This window comes from Anarrhichthys ocellatus, unplaced genomic scaffold (genome assembly GCF_004355925.1).
Source record: "Anarrhichthys ocellatus isolate YVR2014 unplaced genomic scaffold, GSC_Weel_1.0 scaffold42, whole genome shotgun sequence".
NCBI lineage: Eukaryota > Metazoa > Chordata > Actinopteri > Perciformes > Anarhichadidae > Anarrhichthys > Anarrhichthys ocellatus.
Genome location: NW_022280072.1, coordinates 142,110 through 167,915, shown reverse-complemented (window position 1 = coordinate 167,915; position 25,806 = coordinate 142,110). Strand labels below are relative to the sequence as shown.

General features: G+C 40.6%; 2 protein-coding genes across 4 annotated transcripts; both read left to right on the top strand.

Annotated features, from left to right (window-relative positions):
* Positions 1-3,708: 3,708 nt before the first annotated feature.
* On the top strand, positions 3,709-12,613 carry LOC116395023 (E3 ubiquitin-protein ligase RNF126). The gene is made up of 9 exons (XM_031868522.1): positions 3,709-3,799; positions 5,608-5,666; positions 6,183-6,243; positions 6,732-6,967; positions 7,470-7,538; positions 7,634-7,703; positions 7,853-7,946; positions 8,651-8,766; positions 9,744-12,613. Exons 1-9 carry the CDS (start codon positions 3,725-3,727, stop codon positions 9,921-9,923), a joined length of 960 nt encoding a protein of 319 aa, XP_031724382.1. The 5' UTR covers positions 3,709-3,724; the 3' UTR covers positions 9,924-12,613.
* Positions 12,614-13,256: 643 nt separating this feature from the next.
* bsg (basigin) lies at positions 13,257-25,757 on the top strand. Of its 3 annotated transcripts, none has more exons than XM_031868468.1 (8): positions 13,257-13,459; positions 19,542-19,710; positions 20,573-20,661; positions 21,172-21,308; positions 21,530-21,806; positions 24,384-24,396; positions 24,480-24,552; positions 24,718-25,757. In XM_031868468.1, exons 1-7 carry the CDS (start codon positions 13,396-13,398, stop codon positions 24,538-24,540), a joined length of 810 nt encoding a protein of 269 aa, XP_031724328.1. In that variant the 5' UTR covers positions 13,257-13,395; the 3' UTR covers positions 24,541-24,552; positions 24,718-25,757. The 3 variants fall into 3 exon arrangements, with proteins under 3 accessions (XP_031724328.1, XP_031724327.1, XP_031724326.1); XM_031868466.1 differs by having other exon boundaries at positions 13,258-13,459; positions 24,372-24,396; XM_031868467.1 differs by lacking the exon at positions 24,718-25,757 and having other exon boundaries at positions 24,372-24,396; positions 24,480-24,556.
* The last annotated feature ends 49 nt before the right edge of the window (positions 25,758-25,806 follow it).

Here is a 25,806-nt window from a genome sequence, read left to right as displayed (position 1 = left end):
AGTACCTGCCAAGGGCAACACTCCAGACATTCCAGTAGACAATATTCTCTTGTCTTCTTCTCATACACACACCTTGTAGTTGTCTTTTTTGTTTTGGTCTTCATTTCACACTTGTCTACCTGCCGCGGAATGTCATGAAGAAATATTATAGGCTTTGCTTTTTTGGGGGGGAGATTCTTGTCTCCTGTGGAGGTATGCGGTTTGGTGTTGCTATGTATCAGCTGGGTAGAACAGATAACACTCTGTCTTTCCAACATGCTATCTTTTGTGTCTTGTGCTCAATGTCCTAGTGTTTTCTTTGACTGTATACTGCATTACATAACACGGTTCTCTGAGCGCTGGTTAATGAGACTGTACTCACAATACCCGTACACAAGTCTTGCGGCATTCTGACATTTTCAAAATGACATTTGTATCGACCTTTTTCAAACTTGGCAACATAAATGTTCTAAATGGGGCCCTTTGTATTTCCTGTTGCGATGTTTGTTAATGCAGTAGCTGACAGGAAGTGACCTTGGACCAAAGGTGTTGCCTTAGCAACAGAATGGCAATGAAAAGGTCTATAGACAGTGAGTGTTCATCACTTTAAAGAACTATATAAGTCTACAACCATGGTAGCGTATCTGTGAGCTAAATGCTAATGCTAGCATGGTAACAGAATCACAAGGACAATGCTAACATGCTGTTTAACAAGTATAATGTTTACCACATCTTAGTTCATTGTGTTAGCATGCTAACCTTTGCTAATTAACAACAATCACAAAGTACAGCTGAGGCTGATGGGAATTGCAGTAGTTTTTAAGGTATTTGGTCATAACCACGATGCTTGGTTAAAAAGCGTTTAGCACTGCAAATCACCTTGTGACAAATACAAACACAAATAGACATTGATAAAGTATTTAAACTGTTAAAACGACAGTATTTTTAACTGATTGCACTGTGCATAATTGGGACAGATGTAATCATATGAAACAATGGGTCGATAAAAGCATCTACCGTGAGTGACCACAAACACTTCACTACAACAAAGGCGATTGAACCTAAGTTGCTAATTGTACCCATGTGTTTCCTCTAGCAGCATCTATGTTTTCTTAGCTGCCCAGTGATGTAATCCCAAACACTTAAGTACTGATGTAGTACTACGGGATTTTGTTCTGGAATACAAGCAGAGCAGAAAAACACTTTGTGTGTAGACATGTTGAGGACATGTAAGGTTTATTTTAAAGGCCGCTTTGTTCATCACTAATGTTGACCTTTACAGCCTTTTAGCTTTTTGACCAGAGATCTTACGGTGTGTGTGTGTGTGTGTGTGTGTGTGTGTGTGATATGCACAGTGTGTCTGGAGGGGGAGAGAGTCTTCGATGGGTGGGACTGAAAACAAGTGACGCATGACTAAGAGGCCCAGGAAGTTCCAGCAGGCGGCTGTTATTGCTGAGTGTGTGGGTGTGTATGTGTCTATACATGTGTTTGTGTGTGCGCCAGAGTTGTGATTTGGGGGCCCAGAGGGACTATGTGGGGCAATCCCGGCTGGAGTGTCTGGAAAAACTCTGTGGAGTGACAAAAGCCGCAGTGTCCCTTGCAGCATATCTGTCTGCTGCCTTGGCTGCAACACATTATTGCCTATGAGAGTGTAACAGAAATGAAAAAAGTAAAAAGCAGGCAGAGAAACAAGACACTGTACGTGTGCACATACATGCATGTGCAGTCTAAAAGCTACTTAATTACAGCGCCAGGAAGAAATAAAATTAGTTACTTCCACCCCTTGCAGTGTTTCAATCCACCATATGTTTCAATCCGCATCACAGAAAGAAAACATGTAAATCATATTTAATTTTATAGTATTTATAATAAAACTAAATAATTCGAATAAATAAGTATTTTATTCCAAATCCAGATTAGTTGTGACTTTAAACTATGTGATGTGGAAGGTCGCTATATCTGGTAGAGTTGTTATTCCGCTGCTCACACGACCTGTCTCTGACCCAAAGTCACTCACTCCGCAGATTGCATTGCTACAATGAGCATTCGACTGGGATGGCGGTGACGCACCGGGCGCAGAGAGACAATAGCTTACCTCAGCCAGGCAGACATAGCAAACCTCACTGCTATCAGACCCTCTCTAATCTCAGCCCATGGGACAGTCGTGTCTTTCCTGCTCCCACATGGCCAGATCAGACACAATGCCGGCCTAGAGAGGACATTAGGACCTAACTAGGTAACATTGTGAGCTTTGCTCTGAGGAAACATCAAGTCTTATTATAACTAATTATATCTATGTTATGCATGCCAAGCTGAGAAATTAAACCATTGGGTCACTGAAAGTTTTCAGTTGTTTCACGGTTTATTTCATTAGAACATGTGGTAAACAAGATTATTCCGAATAATAATGAACGCCATTAGGAGCTGCTTGCATTCTGGGCTGCTCCCCTAAAGAGCATAAAATTTAACATTTGTAAATAAAAATCAGGCCAGACGGTTTGAGAGATGTGATTGGCTGATGGGAGGTCGCATGGGAACTCCTACTTACTCCCACCATGTGTGCTAAGCACCAGAGATACTCCAGACTTGTGGGACATGTTTATAACCGCCAATCTGCAGCTACGGTAATCGCATTAAGGATACCTGTGAGAAAAATAAATATTGAGGATATTTTAATTTACAACCTCGAAAATAAAAACAGACCTGAAAACGAAATAAAATCAATCATGTTTCCCTCCAACTCTTATGAAACTCAGTGATCTCTGAGTCCTTCGCTGCTATCTCAGGGCCGCAAGAACTTGGCTGTGTTCACACACAAAAAAACGAGAGAATGTCTTTCCCATGTGAGTGGCTATTTATTTATCGTTTTATGTCTCAGATTTGACACTTGTTAGAATTGTTCCAACAACTTCTGTCAAATGATCAAGGACAACTCACAAATCCACCTCAGACGAGATGGATGGCTCCAAAACAGATGCTACTTTTAGACACTTGAAGTATGACTGTTGGGCTCAGGAGGTGGTTGACAGGAATCCAATGGAAAACTAAAATGTGTCAAAATAAATCCAATGCAGTGCCAGATTGCAAAAACACATCTCTGGTTTATATGTGAACAGGGAGAGCTGGGGGCCCTGAACCTGCAGGGATAAAACACGAGCTCAGTGTGTTGATACATGATACAGATTTTGTTAGGGGGCTTTGGCATTATTATGAATTCAGGACACCTTAACCTGGTTTTTCCCCAACATATAATAACCTGACTTAAGATTTCATAGATTCTAAAGGAAATTTACCAAGAGTGCATCGTATCCCCAGTCACTGACTACATTGTGAAATACATTGACACTCTTCAACAACAAGTGGTGCACAAAAGCGCCACCTTGTGGCGATATTCTGTGACACACGTGATTGTTAGTCTTTGGTAAATGCATATGAATTAATAATTCACAGTAAAATAATCAGTTTTTTAAAATTGCTTATGTTTACACCATTTGTAAAACAATTAATTCTTGTAATTCATTTTGATATTTCACATTAATCGTAGTCTGTAATTCTACAATACATAAAGTATAATCCATCCAATAATGTTATTTCTTTAATGTTCTCTATCACGCAGTACATTTTGAGATAATTTTTGATGCATAGTAAATATTTCAATCACATGTGTCGTCGTATTTTCTAGGAGGTTATTGACCCTTCCGGTGTTCCGTAGTCCTTCCTCCTCTCACCTGTTTAGTGGTTAAAGATGGCTGAAGCTCCTCCATGGCCCAGCCGGTTCTTCTGTCACAGATGCTCCGCAGAGATTAGTCCTCGGCTTCCCGTAAGTACCGTGGACAGAAAGGAAAGATAGGGACAACTGGACAAATGAAAAAACACAGTGGTGTTGTCGCCACTTTAATATAAATCGGTGTGGCAGCGGGGCCAACAGATAGCATGCTAACAGTGTTAGCATCTCTACGAGGTCCCGTTTACCTCGCTAGCACTACTCAACGTTAGCTAGCTTGTTATCTTAAGTAGTGGATCCATCAGCGCACACTCAAGAACTGCGTAGTCATTACACACAGACCACTGCTAGTTTGTTCATAGGATATTTGCAACAACGTTGACTGGATCATTTGTTGGTTTCTGTGGTATTTTACGGGGTATGTTGGCCTTTAACGGTTAACGTTAGCTAGCTTATATTCAAAAGTAATAACCGTTAACTGTAACACTGATCGCGTCCACTTCAGGTATTTCTTGTATCAAAGAGACGCTGTTAACACTAATCTGGCTTTGTGAACTAGATTGTAAATCCCACATGTGAACGATACAGCAGCAACAATGCCACTGCGTCCTTTTCTTGTTTTGCCCCATTCACTAAAGCACACAAGTGGCATGCCTGTCTGTCACAGGCTAGAATGATCTGTCATAGAGCTGCAAATGTGCCCATCACAATGTAAAAAAGATCAGCCATAGGTTTCTCGCTATTTTTGTCATTTAATCCATAGAGAATACAGTTGATTGACGCATTGTTTCTGTAAGGATCAGGGTTTAGAACAATCTAAACATAAAAGAAACATAAGGACAAAAACACATGTATATCCACACAGAAGGTGTAAAAATGATGTATAGTAACAAGGGTTATGTGTGTGTTGGATGTTGGGGTGCTGTAAGGTGTTAGTCAGTCTGATAGCCTGGAGGAAGAAGCTGTACCTCATTCTGGTGGTGTTGGGCTTTATGCGGTGGTTTGCAACACCTGGAGGCTTTTGTTTACCATCTCTATCGGTAGATGTACGGCCATGGAGGGGAAAGAGAGCCTGTTGAGGGGGCTTACAGAATGCAGTTCCCTTATCAAATAGTGACGGCTGTTCAGGCCACTTTCAAAGGTGTCCCAGTAGATGGTGGTGAGGAAAGGGTGGGAAGCCAGCCACCTGCCAATAACAAGGTAAATGTGGCAGGTACACATTCCAGATCACCCCCCACAATGGCAGATGGGTTAAGAAAGGCTATTTTTTAAAAGCAATTCCTAATTTAAACATAGTCGGGCATAAAGGTTACATGATAGATTCCATATTTCTACTGTCTGTTACCATTGACTCTGTGTTTTTATTTCTAAAAGAGACAGACAAAGAAAATGTAGCTGCCCGGTAGAAATGTTCAGTGACCTGCCACCGTGGCAGTTAAGGGAGAAAACTTAATTTCCGACCCTGGAAGGTATCCTCTAGTCTAGTGAACCCTCTTGGTCAGATTGTTGGTGTTCCAGGAGAGGATCGTCTGCAGTGTGTGCTGGAAGAAATGTGGTGCTTTATTCGCTACAGCAAATGGGATGAATGGGTGTCGCTTGCCCAACAGTCTTTTGTCGGACCTCCAAACACTTCACATTGCTTTTCTTATCTTTAGGAATTATCATCTACTGTCTTCTTTATCTCTCTGTCCAGCTGTGCTATCAGTAGAGTTGTGTTCGACACATCTTATTTGCGGTTTACACTTGCTGCATACTGACACACGCTAATGGCAGTAGCTGTAGTCATCATGCAATTCGGTTTTTGTTTTTTTAAATCGGGGGTTTAAATGATATGTGATGCAGCTGTTTGTAAAATAGATAGTTGAGCATGTCATGATGAATCTAATGTTCTGGTTTGTTTACAGGAGTATACATGTCCGAGATGTGACTCAGGGTTTATTGAGGAGCTACTGGAGGAGAGAAGGTGTGTATAAACTGTATTTTACATACAGTTTTTTTAATTTATGACTGTTGGACTGAGCCTGCCACCATTCGTTATGGATAATGGAATTCCGCAAATAACACACGTACACATACTTGACCAATGGAGCTGATTCTGATTCTGAACACGCAGTCACTGACATTTAGTATAAATGCACATTAAAAACAAATTGTGTTATGATACATTTTGCTACTTGTGCTTTATTTGAAGTGGAAAATGAACTTTGAGCACTGCTTAACTAAAATGGCATGTTTTGCTTTCTTTTTCTTGAGCAGGTTAATACTTTTCATTACTGTCCTTTTTCCCTTTTTTGTAACTATTATCGTGATATTTCAAGGTGTTACAGTTCAAATTGGGATCACAATCGGGGTGAAGGGTCAAGGATAAAGGGAAGAAATAGAATAGAAACTTTATTTCATGATTGGGAAGGATGGAAACTATGACTTTAGTATCACTGAGTCGAGACATAACTTTATCCACTACTTGTCCTCTGTCTAGTGCCGACAATGGCTCCATGTCTACCATCTCCAGCGGGCCCCAGAACCAGCAACCATTTGAGGTTTCTATGCTACTCTTTTCTCTCCTCTCTGTCACACACAACCTCTTTCTCTGTCCCACTACACCGTTGCATAATATCTTCAGAATCTACTAAAATAGTTTCCATTTTGCTGATGTAGTACTGCACATGCTGGAAGTCCACTCTGGGTTTTCACTTCTGCTTTTGCGACAGACCAGAGTTTAAAATAATATTATAATGAATGATTGGGCTGTTTTTAACTTTGCCCAAAAAAATGGAAACATTCTAAGGCTGATATGTAGTTTAGTTAAGTACTGTGGGGTAACACTGAAAAATGTTATGGCCGTTACCTCAGTAAACGAGGAGATTCTGTATGCCAGCATGCATTTCCATTGGGCTGTAAAGTCAACAAAAGGTGTGTTGTTTTGACAATAAACAGTTGTGAATATTTAGAGAAATCCCAAAGCTTCACTGGTTTCTACCAACAAGATTACAGTTTTGTTGTGTGCTTTTATCTGTTTTTCTCCCAGAATCCGGACCAGCACTTGTTTACATTCCCGTCTGGCTACGGCCAGTTTTCCCTGGGCGTCTTTGACGACCGCTTCGACTTCGGGGCTGGTCTGGGAACAGAGGATAACAGGGATGCTGAAAATAGGCGAGAAAGGGAAACGGCATCACGGCAGCGATACGGTGCCAGGCAACCGAGAAGTCGTCATGGTTCGAGGCGACAAGCAGGGAGGCATGAGGGAGTTCCTACTCTAGAGGGGTAAGCAGTGCAGACTGTGACTTGTGGGACTTGAGTCATAAATCAAGCTTGAGGACTTAATTAGTTCATTAAAGGATATTTTTCAACCTGTACCCTGTTTGCCCATGTTTTTGTGTCTAAGTGACTGACAGATACAACAATTTCTAATTGATCTGGCAACAAGTCACATGACACAATAACAATAAGTAAGCAAATGGTAAGAAAACCTTTTTATTTCTCTGTAGGGTCCTCTCCGTACATTGTCATAATAACAATCGGAGCCCGTCGGTGGCATAAACAAGCACTTTTTGTGACTGTACATTGACGGTGAGCGGCTGCCGTCTGCAGCGTTCTCGCTCAAAATTGGAACAATTTTCAAAAAACTGTTATTCCTATTGGTTACTTACACCCCAAAACATGGGAAAATAGGATCCAGGTTGATAAACACAGGTTACACTTCTTTCACTTTTTCTCATTTCTCCATCAATACATCTGTGTCACAGCTGTATCTTCTCTTTTGTAGAATCATTCAGCAGCTAGTGAATGGAATAATTGCACCCACTGCAATGCCAAATATCGGTGTTGGACCCTGGTGAGTGTCTGGAACACGCTTACATTTAACCAGAAAACAAATCTTCATCCGTCTGTTCCTCCTAACTGATCTAATGTGTGACTATTTTCTTAAAGGGGCGTTCTTCACTCAAATCCTATGGATTATGCCTGGGGAGCTAACGGACTAGATGCAATTATAACTCAGGTATTTTTCGGAAACCTTTAAATGTTTTCAAAGTGATTGATGTGCTTGTTCAAAAATATTGGTTCTAATCTAAATCCGTTAAACATTTTAAATGTGTGAGTAAATATGCAGTAACATGCATACAAACATGTTTTTCTCTCTGTTTTTAGTTATTAAACCAGTTTGAGAACACGGGACCTCCGCCTGCCGATAGGGATAAAATAAAAACTCTTCCTACAGTACAAGTTACACACGAGCACGTTGGTAAGTTCAAACATAATAGTGTGACATAATGTTTTATCACTGCTTTTCCTTTTTCTTCTGATATCTTAGATGCGGGAGTGTATTATTTGGACAGCAGTATAATGTTCTTTAAATCTCAAGGTTGCGTGCTGCAGTTTAAATTGAATGCGAGTAGTATTTTTGCCAGTCTAGCTGGCTTCATTGGGCTTTAGTTTTTAACATTATAAGAATGTTTCATTTGAAGCATCTCACCAGGAGATTAACTTGAGTTAATCATTCATGAGAGCTCAAATGCATAATTCCTCATTAAGATATTTGTTGGTGACATAGATAACTTATTTGATAATCGACCACAAGATACATCTTTGATATATATTTAATAATGTTCAGACCTGCTTTGCATCAAGACTTCCCATCCTTATCTGCTGGTTTTATAGTTTTCTTAGTTACTTAACACACCCATCACATCAGGTTGTAGAGAACTGCCACTTTGCATAGCTAAAGGAAAATCAGACGAGTAGCAGAGCATCCAACCCTCCTTCTGAAAAACAACACTTTTGGTATTCCATCTCATTTAAAACTGAACTGTGGCTATTAATGTCTATGTATTTCTAAATAACATTGATGGTTCATAATGTAACTATTTGTAACCCTCTCATCCAAACCGGCTTGACTGATCATACTTAGTATTTCTTTTCACATTTATAACTCGCTCTTTCTTTCAGCTTCAGGACTGGAATGTCCAGTGTGTAAAGAAGATTACAGTGTCGGAGAAAATGTGAGGCAGCTGCCGTGCAATCACATGTTCCACAATGATTGCATAGTCCCCTGGCTGGAGCAGGTATTAAACATCCACCATCTAATGCTCTTTCCACTTTAATATTCACCACTGGCTATCTGAAACTATGTAATGGGGAAGCATCAGCAATGGCACTTGATATACGTGATTTCAATATTTTTCAACCTGCGCCCTATTTTCCCATGTTTTTGTTTCTAACTGACTAATAAGGACAACTTTTTTTTTTTTTTTTTCAATTGTTCCAGTATTGAAGGAGAACGCTGGAGCCAGCAGCCCCTTAAAGAGCTGCAGTGAAATGATATCGGGCAATTGCGCACCGTCATTGTACGTCCACTAACAGTGCTGGTTTCTGCTACTGCTCAGATTATTATAAGTGTCTGACAACATTATGGAAAAGACCCGACAGAGAAATACGTGTTTCTTACCTTTCTCTTGATGCGGTCCGTCTGTTCACGAGCAGAAGTCTCGTTCTGAAATCTCGTGTCACATCCACATTGTTGAAATCAGCTGAATATTCAGCCATGACATTGAAAATATTTAAGCTAACACTAAGCTACGCTTTCTGTACTTCAACACAGCAAACTCTGACATCACCGGCACTCCTCTCTGCAACTCTTACTCACGTTTCCACCTTTGCCTTTAGGCACAAGTCACATGACACAATAACAAACAGTAAGAAAACCTTTTCATTTCTCTGTACAACAGTAAGAAAACCTTTTCATTTCTCTGTAGGATCTTTCTAGACATTGTCAGAATAACAGTCGTAGCCTGTCGGTGGCAAAAACAAGCACTTATAGTGAAGGTTCATTGAAGGTGTGGAATTGCCCGATATGATTACATCGCAGCTCGTTAGCGGCTACATGCTGAAGCCTTCTCCCTCCATACGGGACCAATTTCAAAAATGTATTTCATTATTTTAAAATAGACACAAAACATTGGAAAAAAGGGGTGCAGATTAAAAAAACAAACCAAAGTTCCCTTTCAAAGAGCTTCTCATTTTTACCACCCTTTCTCTCCAGCATGACACTTGTCCAGTGTGCAGGAAAAGCTTGTGTGGACAGAACACGGCAACGAACCCTCCAGAACTATCAGGGATGAACTTTACCTCCTCCTCTTCCTCTTCCTCGGCCTCCTCATCTTCCTCGACCCCTCAGTCCTCAAGTTCGGCCAGCAATGAGAACTCCACTGACAACTCTTAGAGGGCCGTTTGTCCTCGTCGCCCTGCGAGCCGTTTGCAGCTCGTAGGGCTGCTGTTCTTTGGGGCGGTGACCTCCAGTCTCTCCCTGCTGTAGGGCAGAGACCCGAGTGCATCTCGACCAGGAGCACTCAAGCCTGATTCGGGGGGCAAGTGATACGCGAGGTCCATGTTTTTCTGCCCGTCCTGTTGCTCCCATCTTCGTCAGGGATCCGAACAAAGGAAGGGCGGAGGCCTGGAGTGCAGCTTCTGTCAGGGAGGGTGTCGAGAAGCATGGAGACTTCCAGAGACTCGATCTGCCTGAATCACCTCACGGAGGAAGAGAGAACAAAAAGAATCCAAAGGTAAAAGTCTCGGGACAACAAGACAGTCGCTGTTCTTTCTTTTTTTATCTCCAGACTGTGTGAAATATGAAATGACCCACTTTTGCTAATGAAGCAAAAAGAACTGTACATTTATTCCTTTTTATAAGTAGTATTCATATCTCACAGATAACATGACCCAAAGTGCACTGTAGTGCACTGTTAAAAGCGTGCACTTAAGGTTCTTCTTCTTGGTATAGAATGATACTACATTTTGATTCTTTTATTGTTTAACTTACAGATTACCTGACACCACACAGGTACAGATGTTTGCACTTGAAATGATGCGGTAAACTGCAGTAATTCTGTGCTGTTTGGATAATGATGCGGATAGCATCACTAAATTGCACACATGGATTTTATTTTGTTATCTGCAAGTCTGAAACACTCAGGCACTTGTAAGAGCTTTTTTGGGGATTTTAACGTAAAGGTAAATGACATATTTTCTGAAGTTGCTAGTTGACTATTGATTTGCAGTACGATTGTGTCAAAAAAGTGATCTGAAAATAAAGCTTTTTTTGGGTGAGACCACTCAAAATTCATGTTAAAGTGTGTGTGTGTGTGTGTGTGTGTGTGTGTGTGTGTGTGTGTGTGTGTGTGTGTGTGTGTGTGTGTGAGAGAGAGAGATACTCTTAAGCTCTAATCGTGAGCAGCAGTAGTCATAAAATGTACTGAAAGACATCTGTTTGCTGCACTCAGTGTGTGATGCTGTGGTTAGACACTAGATGGGAGTGCAGTAAAAAAAAAAAAGGACTTTTCCTAAAATCTGGGAATTGGTGCGGCAAATCAGCTAATAGCCACTTGTTTGTCCCAATATTTAAATAGAAATAGTAAACATGTTTTGGGGCAAACAGGCAAAATATGAGCTGTGCTGTTTTGTGTTCCCCATGCTGAATTATTTGTCCCTTTAGTGACGTCTTGCAGACTCTTAGAACAACCAGAGAACAATAACATCGAGTGATTTCAAAGCATAATACGGTTTTCAGATTTCAAAGTAAGCCCTTGGTCCAAAGGCACGTATATAGTAAACAGACTCTATGAAGTCTTTCAGTGGGGTGTTTTCCTATTAAATGTTATCAAATAGCAAATAAACTCAGCTTCCTCTCATTGTGTAGCCATGCAGACACATTTGTGCCTCTCTTCTCTGGGGTTTAGGCTCAAAGGCCTTTAATCTGAGGGGGTTGTTATGAACAGAACATTGGTCTCACTATCAGTCAAGTGGACACACTTGACTTATAGTTATGAGTTTGACTTTACAATGTGAAATAGCTGATTCATATTCTCAGTTTATTGTTACCTTTGCCTTTTTAAATATGTACCTTGAGATATGGCAATCTGTTTTAATATTGAGTTACTACAGATTCAAAGTGTAGACCTACAAGTTTAAACCTGTGAAGGTGTAGGTAGCATCCTTTTTCTTTTAGTGTTGCAACCTGAATTTAAAAAGGATTTAGATGTCGTGAACCTACACAAAATAACTTGTGACAGTGCACTTTCAGAAGCATCGGCATGACACATCTGAGGATTTTCTATTTTTTAAACTTTTTATTGGTGGATTACAGTACATACCGGTATAACATTTACATACGTTTACATACCACCAAATTTTGTTTTACTTTGACAATAGCATCCCTACTCTACTAAAAACAACACAAGCAAAAAAACAAGGATAATTTCCTGTACATTTACTCGGGCTTGTTCGAGTTGATGTGAACTTGATGTGAATTTTAAGGACTGAAGTCTGACCACCGACGGACTTTCAAGTTGTCTTTAGACAAGCCTTTATTGCAACGACCCGCACAAAAAGACATCTAGCATCACACATTTTTTGCCAATATTTAAGTTGAGTTACATGTATTTGTGTCTTTTTACAAACTCCGGCTGTGGTCACTCTGAAACACAGCCTAGATTTATTTTACTGGTGTGCTCCTTGTAATGTCCCATCCATACTGATAAAATGTATTCTTGCAAAGAGAACTACCTGATTTAAGACAGTCCTTAGTATTTTATTTTGTTAGATGAAACCAAGACTCTAGAATCTCGACTTTAGCACTTTAACATTTAGTCGAGGAGATGAAACCTCTTTGAATATTGCAGACATTTCCTTCCAGTTTTTGCTCTCACTACACCATCAACTGGGTGACTTTCCCTTCAGACACTTGTTGCATGTTTGTCCTGTGAATGTGCGACATGAAATGTGTTTATTTCTAAAAGAAAAGAGCTACTTAACAGTGACTTCATTATTTTATCACATCATTTTTTGAGACATTATCCATCAAAAATGTAACTTAAAATCACCTTCACTATTTTATTTATTTATTGGTTCATTTGATAAGGGACAGTGCACATTAATAAATACATTGCTGTAAAATGCACCAAGAGGCTATTTTTCATCTGTAGTCCCAAGAGGCAGATGTTACAAAGTAAACCTAAAAACAGAATATAAGATTATATTTACAAAGTTATGCAATATTGACCCTTTACAAAGATATAAGTAGTGTCATTCAGGAGACTCTTATACTGTATTTGTCAAGTACTAACAAGACATGCAACACAGAGGCTCACAATACACACAAAGCAAATAACATGAGGGATAACTGTTAAGTAGAAACATGGACTAAATATAATATGCTGCATTTTTAGATGCTAAAAAGCATCCATGTCAGAGGCACAAAACATAAAAGTATGCAGAATATGTTAAATATGTCAGTCAGACACAGCTAAACAATAAAAGACATGCATGCAGGTAGATTTCTCTGTTTTCCATTAAAAAATATTACATCTAGTCTGTTTTTGCCAATTTACATTCGAATATGATTAGTTTAAATGTTTCTTTAAGAGTGGAGTCTAGTCTGTTTTTGCCAATTTACATTCGAATATGATTAGTTTAAATGTCTCTTTAAGAGTGGAGACTAGTGTGAGTCACGTGACCACGCCTCTAAACAGCACGTCATATTGTACGTGCTCTTTCAGGGCGCTCGCGCGAGGTGCAACTAGAGGACGACCGACTCCACTGTGGATCGTTCAGCGGAAGAGGAAGAAGACTCACCCCGTCGTAGCTTAATAACATTGCGTTTATTCGCCGCTTTTTAGTAAAATACTAAACTATCCGCCATGAAGTTGCTGTGGGCTGTCAGCGCCCTGCTGTTGGGATGTTGGCGAGCCAACGCGTCCACAGGTAAGAATCTAGTATGTCAGCCATGTTGGTGAAAGACTTTGCCCTGAACCACGAACATTTAACATGTTCACGCCGATTCCTGCCTCGTTAACGTTACGGCAGTTGTATTTGTTTTTATATGTCAGACATCTTTTTTTTTTTTTTTTTTTTTTATAGCAGCCGTTACAAAATGTATCAGTAACGTTAGTAAGAAACTCACGTATTAGCGCTAACAGTTAGCTGCATTTCGTGTTATTGCTAATTTGCACTCGGGACGGTTAACCGGCCGTTTCGTGACTACATTTAAAATAATGTTACACAACTGCTAAATGTATTTATCTATCTTTTTATGTCTCATTTCTTTCCCTCCAGAAAGGTATTTAACGTTAGATATTCGGTCACGTGAGGTCTAACGCTAATTTTTAAACATGGTGGTTGTGGCAGTTGGTGTCCACTAACCTCGTAATTAGTTGCGTAACGTTACAAAAGGGATGCTATACATTAGGAATTAACGTTAACTGTCGTTTTCACTTACACCCTAAAGGTGTAAAAAGTCCTTTTTTGGTAAGTGTTTCCTCCGCACAGTGTTGTAGGAACCAGAGCACTAACGTTAGCGTGTAGCGTTAGAATTGACAGCCATTTGCTTGTTCTTATTTATTGGTTTATTTAATACGTATGGAAGGCCATTAAACATATAAATCAGTCGGACACAGCTAATCAATAAAAGGCATGCATGCAGATGAGGTTCTTTGTCTTTTGACCCAGTACTCCTAATTAATCCCTGTGATGAGTATCAGTTTGTCCACCTGGTTCTCCATTGATTAAGGTTACAGGACACAGAGCTACATTTTCTTCACACTCAGCTCTTTGCTTGGTTACAGTGATCACAACCAGTTATTTATTGGATGTGTCACGTGACTGTCAGCATTGCGACGACAGCTATTATAGAAAAAATATCAGACATGCTCCCTCGGAATTAGGTGGGAGGAATATTCATCGTGCTGCTTAGGGGCTTATTTTTTTTCTCTGTTAGCAAATGCAAGTCTTAAAATATGATAGTCAACACATAATACAGTGTTTATACCAAGAGGACTGATTCAGTCAAAATGTTAATGTCTTGTTTGTTTTCATGACGGTAACGCCTTTCACTTAACTACGTTCTAACCGTAAATCTAAACTTAAAATGGAATAATTTTGAAATAGCTTTGAGCTTCCTTTGCTGAGTTGAGTTTTAGCACTGAAGGAGTTCCCCATAATTATTTAAGTACACTTCAAAACATCCAAACTGAGTCATTTCCCCCCTGTTTTGTCATCCTAAGGCATTTAAGATAGATGAGCAAGTACATACACTGACATAATATGTTGTAAAACCATGTACTTTGAAAATCGAATGCAGCCTTTATCGTGCATCAAACGCGTACAAGGATCCTTCATGCCGCTGAATGTTTCCTGCTTTAATAACCACGGCTCTGAGTAGATCAGGAGTAAAATTAGATTTCCCTGGAGATTCAGCTTCTTCTCGAGCTTAACTGGGTTACGAGGCAGATAGGCAAGGTGTGACAAAGGCAGACATCTATTTTAAGTGCCGGGGCTTTTAGTCCAAGTAATTTGGTAAATGGTGTTGAATATGGAGTCATTTTTGTTATTGACTACCATTTTGAGTTCCCAGCTGCTTAACCTGCTCTCACCTAAATTATCCTTCAACAATGAAAGCCTAAAGTCTAAGCAGTAGCACCGACAGTGACGGGTTGTTGCTCTTTTGGCTGTGGGAGTTGACATCCTTCCTATAATGGTGACAATTCTGTGGTCCACCACAGCTGAATTAAAATATTAGACCGTTACCAAATAATACAATGCTGAATTGAAAGCTTTACAAAGTGTCTGCTTCCATGCGTCACTGCTGTCATAGTGTTGAAACCAACGGCATCCATCTTCTGTTGGAAAGGATGTTGAATTGTTCTAGATTTTCCTGTTTGGTGTAAAAAAAATTCAATACACTTTTTGTTAGTTGAGTATTAAAATCGTTTTAGTCTTTGTGTATAGCCTTTTGTCTATTTAATTTTCAACCAGCTGGTTGAATGAAAACAAACTCTATGAAGATAAAGCATGTATCCCCATAGTGTGGGCTTATTTGCAGCTCTTTTTTGGGTAACAATTCTCTGTCTTCCCGTTTGGTTAAATAAATAGATTTCCAGGCTTTTTTTTTTGTTCATTGTTTGGGCATCTAGCATGTTTGTTGAGCATAGGTAAACATAGAATATCCACTGGAAAAACATGTTGCTGGTTCTCATGTTAAAGAGCAGAGGGCTAAAGGCAGATTCCTGTGGTTTACATCTGTTCAGTTGGGACTAGGGCCTAGACTATTTGTTTTTGAACTTTCTTTCAGCATGTGCTATGAAGGTGACCTTTTGATAGCAGTGGTGGAAGTCACTAAGCTACAAACGTTACATGCAGAGACTGAGGCTCCTTTTTACAAATTCACAAGTCTGCCTGTTTTGTTTGGTCTTTAATTGATATCTGCTGACAGTTTTGGTTGAAAGGGTTTTGAAAATTGAAGTTCTCCAACACAAAATTTAGTGTATCTTAATCAAGAGAATGTAAAGAAAGGGTGCGCGTGTAAAATGGGGAGAAACCCCCGATATGCGAGTTGATGGTTGTCGTGGATTAACTCATTGTTCATGTTGGTACCTCGGGCCCAGTCCTGTTTTTCTCTGCTCTTTGTGAGCTACGGATTTTCCTGAGAGCAGGGAACAAGCTGGCTGTGTGTTAGCCTGCAGCGTGAGAATGTTATTTTTCTCCGTACCCACCTATGTGTATAACCTCCCCCCTCTGACCACCACTGAGTGGCCAAACAAGTCCCCCCCCCCCACTGCCTGCTATGGATGTGGAGAACTTTGATACTGGGAAGGAAACTATCTGTGACATTATCGTGTCCCCTGAGAATAAGTCAGCCATATTGTTATTCTCATATAAATGCATTGATGGGAAGTGCTGAATGTTTTCCTTAGTGGGGATTGACAGTTTTGACTTCCACTCACATTGATTTCATGTGCATAGTCTGCATGAAAAATAGGGTGTGTGCGTGCGTGCGTGCGTGCGTGCGTGCGTGTGCGTGTGTGTGTGTGTGCGCGCGCGTGCACACGCGCGGTTTAACTCCCTGATCACTGCTGGGTGACACGAGGCACAGCAGAGAAAACACGCCAGCCCGAAATGCGTGCATGTCCTAAGCGTTCCATGGATTCTTTTACTTAATTTTATAATGTGAAATGTTTTTTTCATTTCAACCTCATCTGCTTTTCATGTTCTGTTCATTCATTGTTTTGATTTCATGGGAATGCTATTGGATGCTTTAAATGTTTTGTTATTTCTTCTTTTGCTTTACCTGCCTTAGGGATGTCTTGATCCCGCATTTTTGCCCCCAGGCCCAACCCTTATTATTCAGTAATTGATTTTAAAGCCTTTTAAACGAAACAAACACCCATATAAATGAACTTAATTTGGTAAATTAAACTTGTTAGTAGTCTACTCTCATTGATGTAAATGGACAAAACGTTAGAAACGCCTCCAAGTGTAATGCAATACAATTCAACTGCAACACAAATTACAGCCTCCAAAATTATCATAACATTGAGTCAACACCTTTCTAAAACAGTTTGAACAAAAATAAATAAATATATAACCTTCATGAAGCTTGCTGTATGTAATAAATTGGAAACCGAGTGTATGCTTGATGTTGCGCTCCCATATTGTTATCTGAATCAGCTCGGGTCGTCCCTAATTGCTTTTTATGTTAATTTCTTATTTTCATCTTGATGGGTCAGAGGACCAGGAATGATCAAACATTTCCCCAAAAATAATTGGATGAAAATCTATTTCTATGTGCATGCTTTCATGTTTTCATTTCATTTGTGTTTTTATTAACTTTGTTTCTTTTTCTTTCTTTCTTTCCTGTTTGCTTGCCTTTCTTCCATCACGGCCTTTTATCACCAATCCATGAAATCAACTGGCTTGCTTTAAACTCACCACATTAAAATAAAATAAATAAAATCTCTCTATGCTGGGATTACTGTAAACGGTGCTCAGCGGGCTTCATCAAGTGTCCCCTGTCTCAGATGAAGCTGATCAGTGACGGGGCAGCTCTGCATTGTGAGGTGATAGGGACCCCCATCCCCGAGGTGCAGTGGTGGTTTGTAGAGGGCGAAGAGCCCAACGAGACCTTCACCCAGCTCTTTGACGGGGCACGGGACGGCTGTGTGCTAATAAACGCCACGTACGTAGCGCACGCCACGAGCACCATTCACCTCACTAGCCTCACCCTCAACGACTCCGGCACATACGAGTGCCGCGCTTCCAATGACCCCGACCGCAATGAACTGAAGAAGACGCCCAAAATCAAGTGGATCCGCTCACAGGCAAACATTATTGTGATCGAAAGTGAGTGGCGGAGGAAGCACGAGGAGACTACGGTCAAAGTAGCTCGGCTGTTGTCTCATTAGTGAAGTCCTGGACACTTGACTCCCATGCTTCCCGGTCCAATACCCTCTCCATCCTGCCTTCCCCAGTCTACGCTCTCCCTCTCCTCTCCTCAAAAGCTCCAAGACTGTCCCTGTAGTAGAATCCGAACCTGGTCATAAAGCGTGCCGGGCCGCTCCCTAATCCTGTATTACCGGTCACATAACGTGTCTTCAATCTGATGCCTTTTTTGTTTCAAGACTTAGGTTCCACTATGACAGGTTTTCTTGCATATAATACTGGGCATAAGGTTTGAAATTTGCCAATGGCTCCTGAAGAAAAATTCTTAAACAAAAAATAAATAAATATAGGAAATGGCCGCCGTGTACAATTTTTCAGAAATTGTCGAGGATAAAAAGCTTGTCTGCTTCTTTCCAATGCGATCCTTGATAGAATGAGGTATTGCTTATGAACAAAATATGAATATTTTTATTGTTTAAAGAAAAAAGGGTGTCAGATTACTGTAGCGTCTTGGTAGATATTTGTTTTCCTTCATTGATACTAACATTGGCGTTGCCCCTTGTTGTTAATGCTTGTAGACCATCCCTGTGGCTTATAACCTACTCAACTGTAGGCACAGAAGATGGCAACTCATTATTAAAAATACATGCTCAGCCATGGGGTATATTTCTGCCTTGTGGTCCAGTATTATTTTGTCAATTTTTAAAGAATTGGTCAGTTTCTTCACCCAGTTGAAACAAAAATACATATTTATTGTACGTTATCATGTGATTGGCAGTGATACCACTTCATTCTCCTCTTGTTGCTTCTTCTGCACGTTAAAAAAAAAAAAAAAGATTTTCTCCCCCCTGACCTTGTTGTAGACTATTGTATCTGCTAGATTTCCGGTACATCTCCTTTTCTCCACTCCCTCCCTCCCCCATTCTACTGTTGGTGGGACAGATCTCCCCCTTTTTGGGAGCTCTTTCCACCTGTTTCTAGGAAAGTTCTGAGCGTTTGTTCGGAACTTGTGTCATGCTGTTTTCTTGGTTTAACTCCGGAGAACGGATTTGTTTTCGTCTCAAACTTGGCAAGTGGGAGGATAATTCAAAGGACTTAGTGGCTAATTCTGCTTTGATTTCCACTTGACCACTTCACACTCAACAGTTGTGTCAACAAATTCCCGGAGCACCCTGGCTGAGAGGAAATAAAGGTGCTGTCGTCTCAGGGTTGAATTCTTGCTCTCTGCCGACCTTGGTTTTCTTAGCTGTGAGTGGAGGGCAGCCATGAAGTCATTAATTTCTGTAAAGACAACTCTTGAGTGTTAAGAGATCAAATGCAAATTATGCTTAAAAATAATAAAGTGTAAGGGTATTAAGACCACCGTTCTGCCCTACAAAGGAAAAGTGCTGTAACTACAAACATTGCAGATACTGTTTTGCTTCAAGTTATTTTCACGGATATTACAGACCTCTATAGCATTTTTTTTTTTTAATGTCGTAGAAGTTGTCAAATACAGGTTAAAACACAATTTTGACCAAATATGTAGTTACAAGTTGTTTTTCCTTTTGTAGGGCAGCACTGTCTGTCGGTTATGTTTAGAAAATGATGATAAATAATTAATCTCCCCCCCCCTTCTGTTTATCTGAAGCCCCAACAATCGTTACTGACCCCATGGAGGTCAGCAACCAGACCTCCGCAGTCCTCAGCTGCAACCTGACGGAGTCCAGCCTTCCAGTCAAGGGCTCCCACTGGATGCACAACGGAAAGCTCATTGAAGCTTCCCAGTCAGCCGACGCCACTGCATACACAAGCTTCCGGTAAGTAGCTTCATCAGAGTGCCATATGGGCAGATCTGCCCTGCAGTTACTACGTCACTATAACTTCACTCATCCTCTCATGGTTTGTCTTGAATAATGTTTGCTTTTATATGCTGTTTCCTGCTAGCTTGTAAAGCAGAAGAATTCCCTGTTTATGTTCAAGACAACAGTGCAATTCGCTGTACTGGATAAATAAACCCAACAATAAAATGGCATGGCTTAAATACTTAAAGACATTTAACCATTTCTCTGCTTAAAAGTCAGCTATGTTGGCCTTGCATGTCTTGCTCTAGTCCTTTTATTCCATTCTTATACCGTCCGTCTCCGTTACTACAGTCAATATCCATCTCTCTCCCTCGCACTTTGCATCTTGCTCGTAGGGCATCCCTCCCCCCTTTTCACCATTCTCGCTGGCTGCCTCCCATTAGCAGCAAAGCTAGGGGCGCCATTCAAGCATTCGCTGAGATGGACCGTGCATTCGTGCAGCTTTGCCGGTAGTCTTGGCAGCCGGGATAAGCGCCCCGAGCACTGTGCTCACTTGCCCTGACCTTAATTCCCCATTAGGGTGAGCGAGCGGAGCAGTACGGGACATCAACATCAAACAATGGCAGTATTGTGATTACTGGGGGAAATTTGAAATATTTGTTGCATGGACAAGCAGCTTAATTTCCCCCCCCCTTGCCCTTGAACATAAACAGGGTTCTTTTGTGAATTTTCTACTTAGCCAAGTGGAAAACTAATCGCTTTCATTAAAGTGAATTGTTCACAAGTCACCACCTGCTATATGCTCGGTCGCTCGGCCTGCAGAGGTTTGTGTTCTTGCAAGGAATTCTCAAATCCTTCCTTCTTTCTCTTTCCACAGTCTGGACAAGATCACCCACAGTTCTGGAGGAAAGTATGAATGTGTGTTCCTGACCGAACCAGAGGTGAAGCAGACGATTGAAGTCAAAAGTAAGTTATTTCATCAATATCACACATCGATGTTTACGTGGGGGGTTTTAGCTAACTCGGTTGCAAATGTTATGCTTTTATAGTTACAGATTTGGTAGTCTTTATATAAAATATAGTATATACTTAAGATTCAATGTCAAAAGGCAGCACATTTCCTGGAAGCATCAACAATAAGCCCTGCTAATATTTAAGACTATACATCAACCATTAAGAAAAGTGATTATGTGCCCAACGCAGCTGAAAACTGGGTGTCATCTGCACATGCAGCAGATAAGAGAATAATTATGAGGGTGACGGTTTGACAATTAATTCCAGTTCAGCTTCAGAGGAATGTTTTCACCAGAAAACAATGTGAACTATGGGAATTATGTCGGAGCTCTAGAAACATTCCAGTCGCCTCTTGGTTTCAAGTTCTTATGTAAAGTGCATTTTGGTCCAGAATAAATGTTCATTTATTTCGATCACAAACTTTCCCGTTCTAATTTGAACGTGTTTGTCGTCTTGCCGCAGCACTTCCCCATGTTGCTGCCTACAAGCACTCTGAGCACGGCAATGAGAACGACAAAGGGGTGGTGGTCTGTGTGAGTCACGGCTATCCACTGCCCACTGACTGGACCTGGTTCAAAGAGGAAGATGGCTCCCAAACGGTATGCGTCTCTTACCCTTGTAATTTTGATTATCTTAAAATGATGTATTTATGTTTTTGATCTACAGTTCTAAACCAGAGGACATTAAACTAAACTAATGGTTCATAAGTTGCAAATGATGCATGTCCAGTACTTCACTTGTGAAATACAATGAAGCAATGCGGAATGGTCACACCTGTCTTGCAATTTGCGTTACTAACTCCTTCACTAACAACCCGCAGCCTATCATCAACGGCACTAGTGACAAATATGAGATCAAGAGCACCCCGAACAAGACCACTCTGACCGTCAATGACCTGAGCATCGGAAACGACATCGGCAACTACGTCTGCTCCGGAACCAACGAGCTCGGCACAAACAGCGACAAGATCTACCTGCGTGTCCGCAGCCGGTTGGCTGCTCTCTGGCCCTTCCTCGGCATCGTGGCCGAGGTCATCATCCTGGTGACCATCATCTTCATCTATGAGAAGAGGAGAAAGCCTGATGAGGTCACTGACGGTACGTACGCACGCCATGCTGCCTCCACCACTACATACTGTATACAGGGTTTAGACAAAAAAACAAAAAAATACAGGCGAGTCTTGGCAAATGAGTGGATCGTCTGACATGGCGCTGCATTAGTCAGTCAAATGTGTTCAAATTCACATGACTTTGTTGCTTTAGTAGGTTCATTCAACCGTTTTGTCTTACTTTAAAGCATTAGATGACATGATTACAGAAGCAATACCTCGGTTGTCTTGTCTCATAGCACTGTAAAGGCTGTTGATCTTCTCACCGATGCCTGAAGCAATCATGCAACCACCAGTTCTCTCCCTTTTTTAACACTATGCTGTTTACGGTCTGAACAGACCTCAGAATTTGATGAATTACAAAACTTTTTGCTGTTTTACTAATTACACAGGTTTGGCAAAATACCCTCATGTCATAAATAGTTAGCCAGGAAGTAAATCTGTATTTTCAGGGGAGATACGGTCATTTCTCAACATGCACTCAACTCCTCTGTCGTAATGTGTGGCTGAAAGAAAAAGAGTCTCTTTGAAGTCATTTAACTTCCAGTAAGATAGAAATGCATCAAACTGTAGACTCACTTGTGGAAAGTTGGAGGCTGTTAAAGAAAAGCTTTGTTCCTTAAGGACAACGAAGCCCATTTATATTATTTATATTATATTATTTATGTTATTCCTATGATCTAAGAAAGTCCAAACATAAGTTAACATGAACGACTCTCTCCAAAAGACTACAGTTCTAAAGTTTGTGATTTTGATTATAAGTCTGGAACTGCCCCATTAGAAATGAATGGGGAAAGATGTTATAGGTCAGCGGTTCTCAACCTTTTGTAGCTTAAGACCCACTTCAGAGGATCACCTGTAAACTGTACATTTATGTTCAGCCTCTTTCCGCGTTAATAACCAGCCTAGATCTGCCATTATAAATCTAAACTTAATATATTCAGGGTCATATTTCTCACCACATGTTTTGGAGCCTTTACTGGCGCAGGTTGTCTCCCACGTCACGCTTTGGTTTTACAAACGGATCCGTTTTTTGTCACTGTATCCGAGGGCCCAGTGTATAAATTAAAGAGTATAAATTATTTATATGATATCGATGAAACCTTAACTAGATAATGTGATATTGACGTCGCACGAGCCGTTAGATGCAGAACGAATCACTCTGTTGGCGTTCTTGGGACTAACAAACACTCGCTGTCGTCCGGTGGTGTTACAGAGTTAAGCTTCTCTCTTTGCTCGTGATCTTTGAGTACAGACACCGTCTCTAACCGGCCATCAAGTCACAAACTTTGCTTCTCTGGTTTCTGGCTTTGAGAGGGAGTGGCTCATGCTCACAAATATTGATTTGAACTTTCCTCGGTCCTGGAAATAACGAATCGGAACTCTTAATTTACGTGGGATGTGCAGACTGTAGTTGCATGCATTCAATATGAACCCTTATTGTTTTGCTATTATTTACATTTTTAGAATAAAGATCAGGAGTTGGCTTCCCTCCTTTTGTATAAACGATCTGTGATAGAAACCTTTTTTATTATTTACATTTTTACTTCTCTGTTCGCTGCTGATTTTGCATTTTGGTAAGTGGACAACACTGCATGTCAGACTGAAGTGGTTGAGCTGAGATGACCGCGTGGAACAGAAAGCTATGGGAGTCTGAATGAACTGCTTTCATAGTCGCCACTTCTAAGAGGAATGCGCTCAAAGATTTGGTCACTCTTTCACTGGCCCTGCAATCAGAGCAAGCTTTAAAAAGTTTTCCTTCCACCTTCTATTGGTCCTTTTTTTTAAAAAAAGAAAACGATCACGTGTTTGAGCCAATGAAAGAGTCGAATGAGACACATAAGCTAGTGTAATGGTTTGACATGAACTTGAACAGGTTGAAAAGTGAGAAGTTTCAGCATTCTGTCTGCATGCCCTCTGCATCTTGTACTCTTTATGCATGATATCTGATAGGCCACCCTCTTAAGGTCAGTGCATCATTTATATTTGTCTCATTCACCATTTGGCCTCAGAGACTTTGTCAATACGTGCTCTTGCTCTGGTGTGACCTCTGCCTCTGTACCCGCCAGGTTGTCTGTTAGCTCGGCCAGTTCAGAGGATCTTAACACGGCGACTGCAGTGTCCCTTTGGTGTCCTTTGCTTGTGCTGCATGATCCTCTGTGAAGCTAGGGGTCTCTGGACAATGTGTGAAATGTTCATGAATGGCAATGTTCAAATCTTATGAGACCTCTCTGAAGGAAACATACAGCAGTCTGTTCAGTGACCGTTAGTACTGTGTCTTATAGACTATGATTGTGTGGAATTGCTGCGTAAAATGCTTTTCTACGGGTTTAGTTGTCATTCATTGTCGGAAGAGGGTGGGCATGCTTCAGCTCATGTTCAGTTGGATTTGATCATAATCTCATTGGAGTCGTGATGCAGAGGATGTCATGTTCTAACATTTGCTACCATCGTGTGTTGGGGAGGGGGATGGCACGTTTTTGCTCACACCAGTAACTAGTAACACTTAACTGACTCTTGGTTTTTTGTTTTGCCCTCCATTGATCGCTGACAGATGACGACTCAGGAGCTGCTCCCCTGTAAGTACAGTCAGCAGCTCAGTATCCTCAGTCTCCAAAAGATTTTGTCTTTTTTACAGAACTCATGTTTCTTTGTTTTTCAGGAAGAGCAATTCTGCTGAAAATCACAAAGACAAGAATGTGAGGCAGAGGAATTCCAATTAAAATCTGAAAGAGGTGAGTGAGACTCTGACGTTCTTGAAATGTAACTTCCTGTGTTCTCTACCTCTCTACATGGAAACAGTATACAGGGGATAAACAAAAATAGAATATGGGTTCTTCAAACGGCTAAAATTCATCTTTCTTGAAACTCTTTTTTTTTTTTTTTTTTTTATGTTCCAGATGGCAGTCCAGGATTCAGCTGTCGTGTGGCACATTCTACTGTGCACCCTGCAAATTTAAAAGTACCTTTTTGTGAAACTGTCAGATTTGTTCTTGTTTTTGTTTTCTTCTATCTTCTTCTCCACATTGTGCAGCCACAGAACATAGTGTGAAGTAATTTCTGCTTGAGGTCCAGAGGGCAAATATTGCATGAGTTAAAACGCCGTTATAGGAAAGTGTGTTGTAAAATCATAGATGGTTCATGTGACGAATGCCTCTTTGTGGTTGTTTTCTGTTGATGCTTCCTACACTGACCTCACAGTCTTTGCTTTTGTGTTCTCCAATCTGGAATTGTTACTTGTAAAGAAGGACAAGTTCTGTTCAGAGTACTTCACTGCCACACTCATAGCGTTGACCTGCTCCTACGCCGTTGCAAATTCTCCCTTTTGCATAGTTTTAAACTTTACTTAAACGCCAACAAGCACCATTTATCTTTTGTGTATAAATCTACAGAAATGATCATTTAATGTCTGCAAAGTTTTGTTGCTGTGATAAATTAGTTAATTTTAGTATAAAAGTATTTTCCCTCTTTAAGTCGAGCTTTTATTTACGAATCCCATATTTTGTATCGGAAGTTTTAATTGCCACCGGTTTTCTCACCGACGTTTCTTTTGCCGATGTCTCATCCTGAATAAAAATATAATGTTATGGACCAAGTGCAAGAGCTGTCTGTTACTTCTGTTGAATGCAACTTAAATACTACGCAGTAATTGTTTGAATTTAGTAAAAGCAGATGAAACATTTAGTTCTTCTTTTCTCACTCGCTGTGGTTTGTGTGCGATTGTTGGTCCATCGTCTCTGTTCCTGTCACTGTAGATGATTCAGAAGCCAAATGTTCCATTTAATCTGATTAGTGTTGTGATTGGATGTTACCGTTGCAGAGTTAAACGGATTAATAAAAAGACCTAGCCAGAATTGTGTACCATTGTTGTACCATCCGAGTACATGGAACCCCAGCTGTTGTACAACTTGCACAAACTGAATAAAGGTATTCGATTTTACATGTTTGATTACTCAACGTTTGACCCCCGAACCTGACGTTCGGGGGTC

What these genes read in the sequence shown, in the direction of transcription:
- LOC116395023 (XM_031868522.1), top strand. Translation starts at nt 3,725, where the DNA reads ATGGCTGAAGCTCCTCCATGGCCCAGCCGGTTCTTCTGTCACAGATGC. An exon ending in AATATCGGTGTTGGACCCTG is followed by an intron (nt 7,539 to 7,633) that starts GTGAGTGTCTGG and finishes ATTTTCTTAAAG; the next exon opens with GGGCGTTCTTCACTCAAATC. An exon ending in TAGATGCAATTATAACTCAG is followed by an intron (nt 7,704 to 7,852) that starts GTATTTTTCGGA and finishes CTCTGTTTTTAG; the next exon opens with TTATTAAACCAGTTTGAGAA.
- bsg (XM_031868466.1), top strand. Translation starts at nt 13,396, where the DNA reads ATGAAGTTGCTGTGGGCTGTCAGCGCCCTGCTGTTGGGATGTTGGCGA. An exon ending in ACTGCATACACAAGCTTCCG is followed by an intron (nt 19,711 to 20,572) that starts GTAAGTAGCTTC and finishes CTCTTTCCACAG; the next exon opens with TCTGGACAAGATCACCCACA. An exon ending in GCAGACGATTGAAGTCAAAA is followed by an intron (nt 20,662 to 21,171) that starts GTAAGTTATTTC and finishes GTCTTGCCGCAG; the next exon opens with CACTTCCCCATGTTGCTGCC.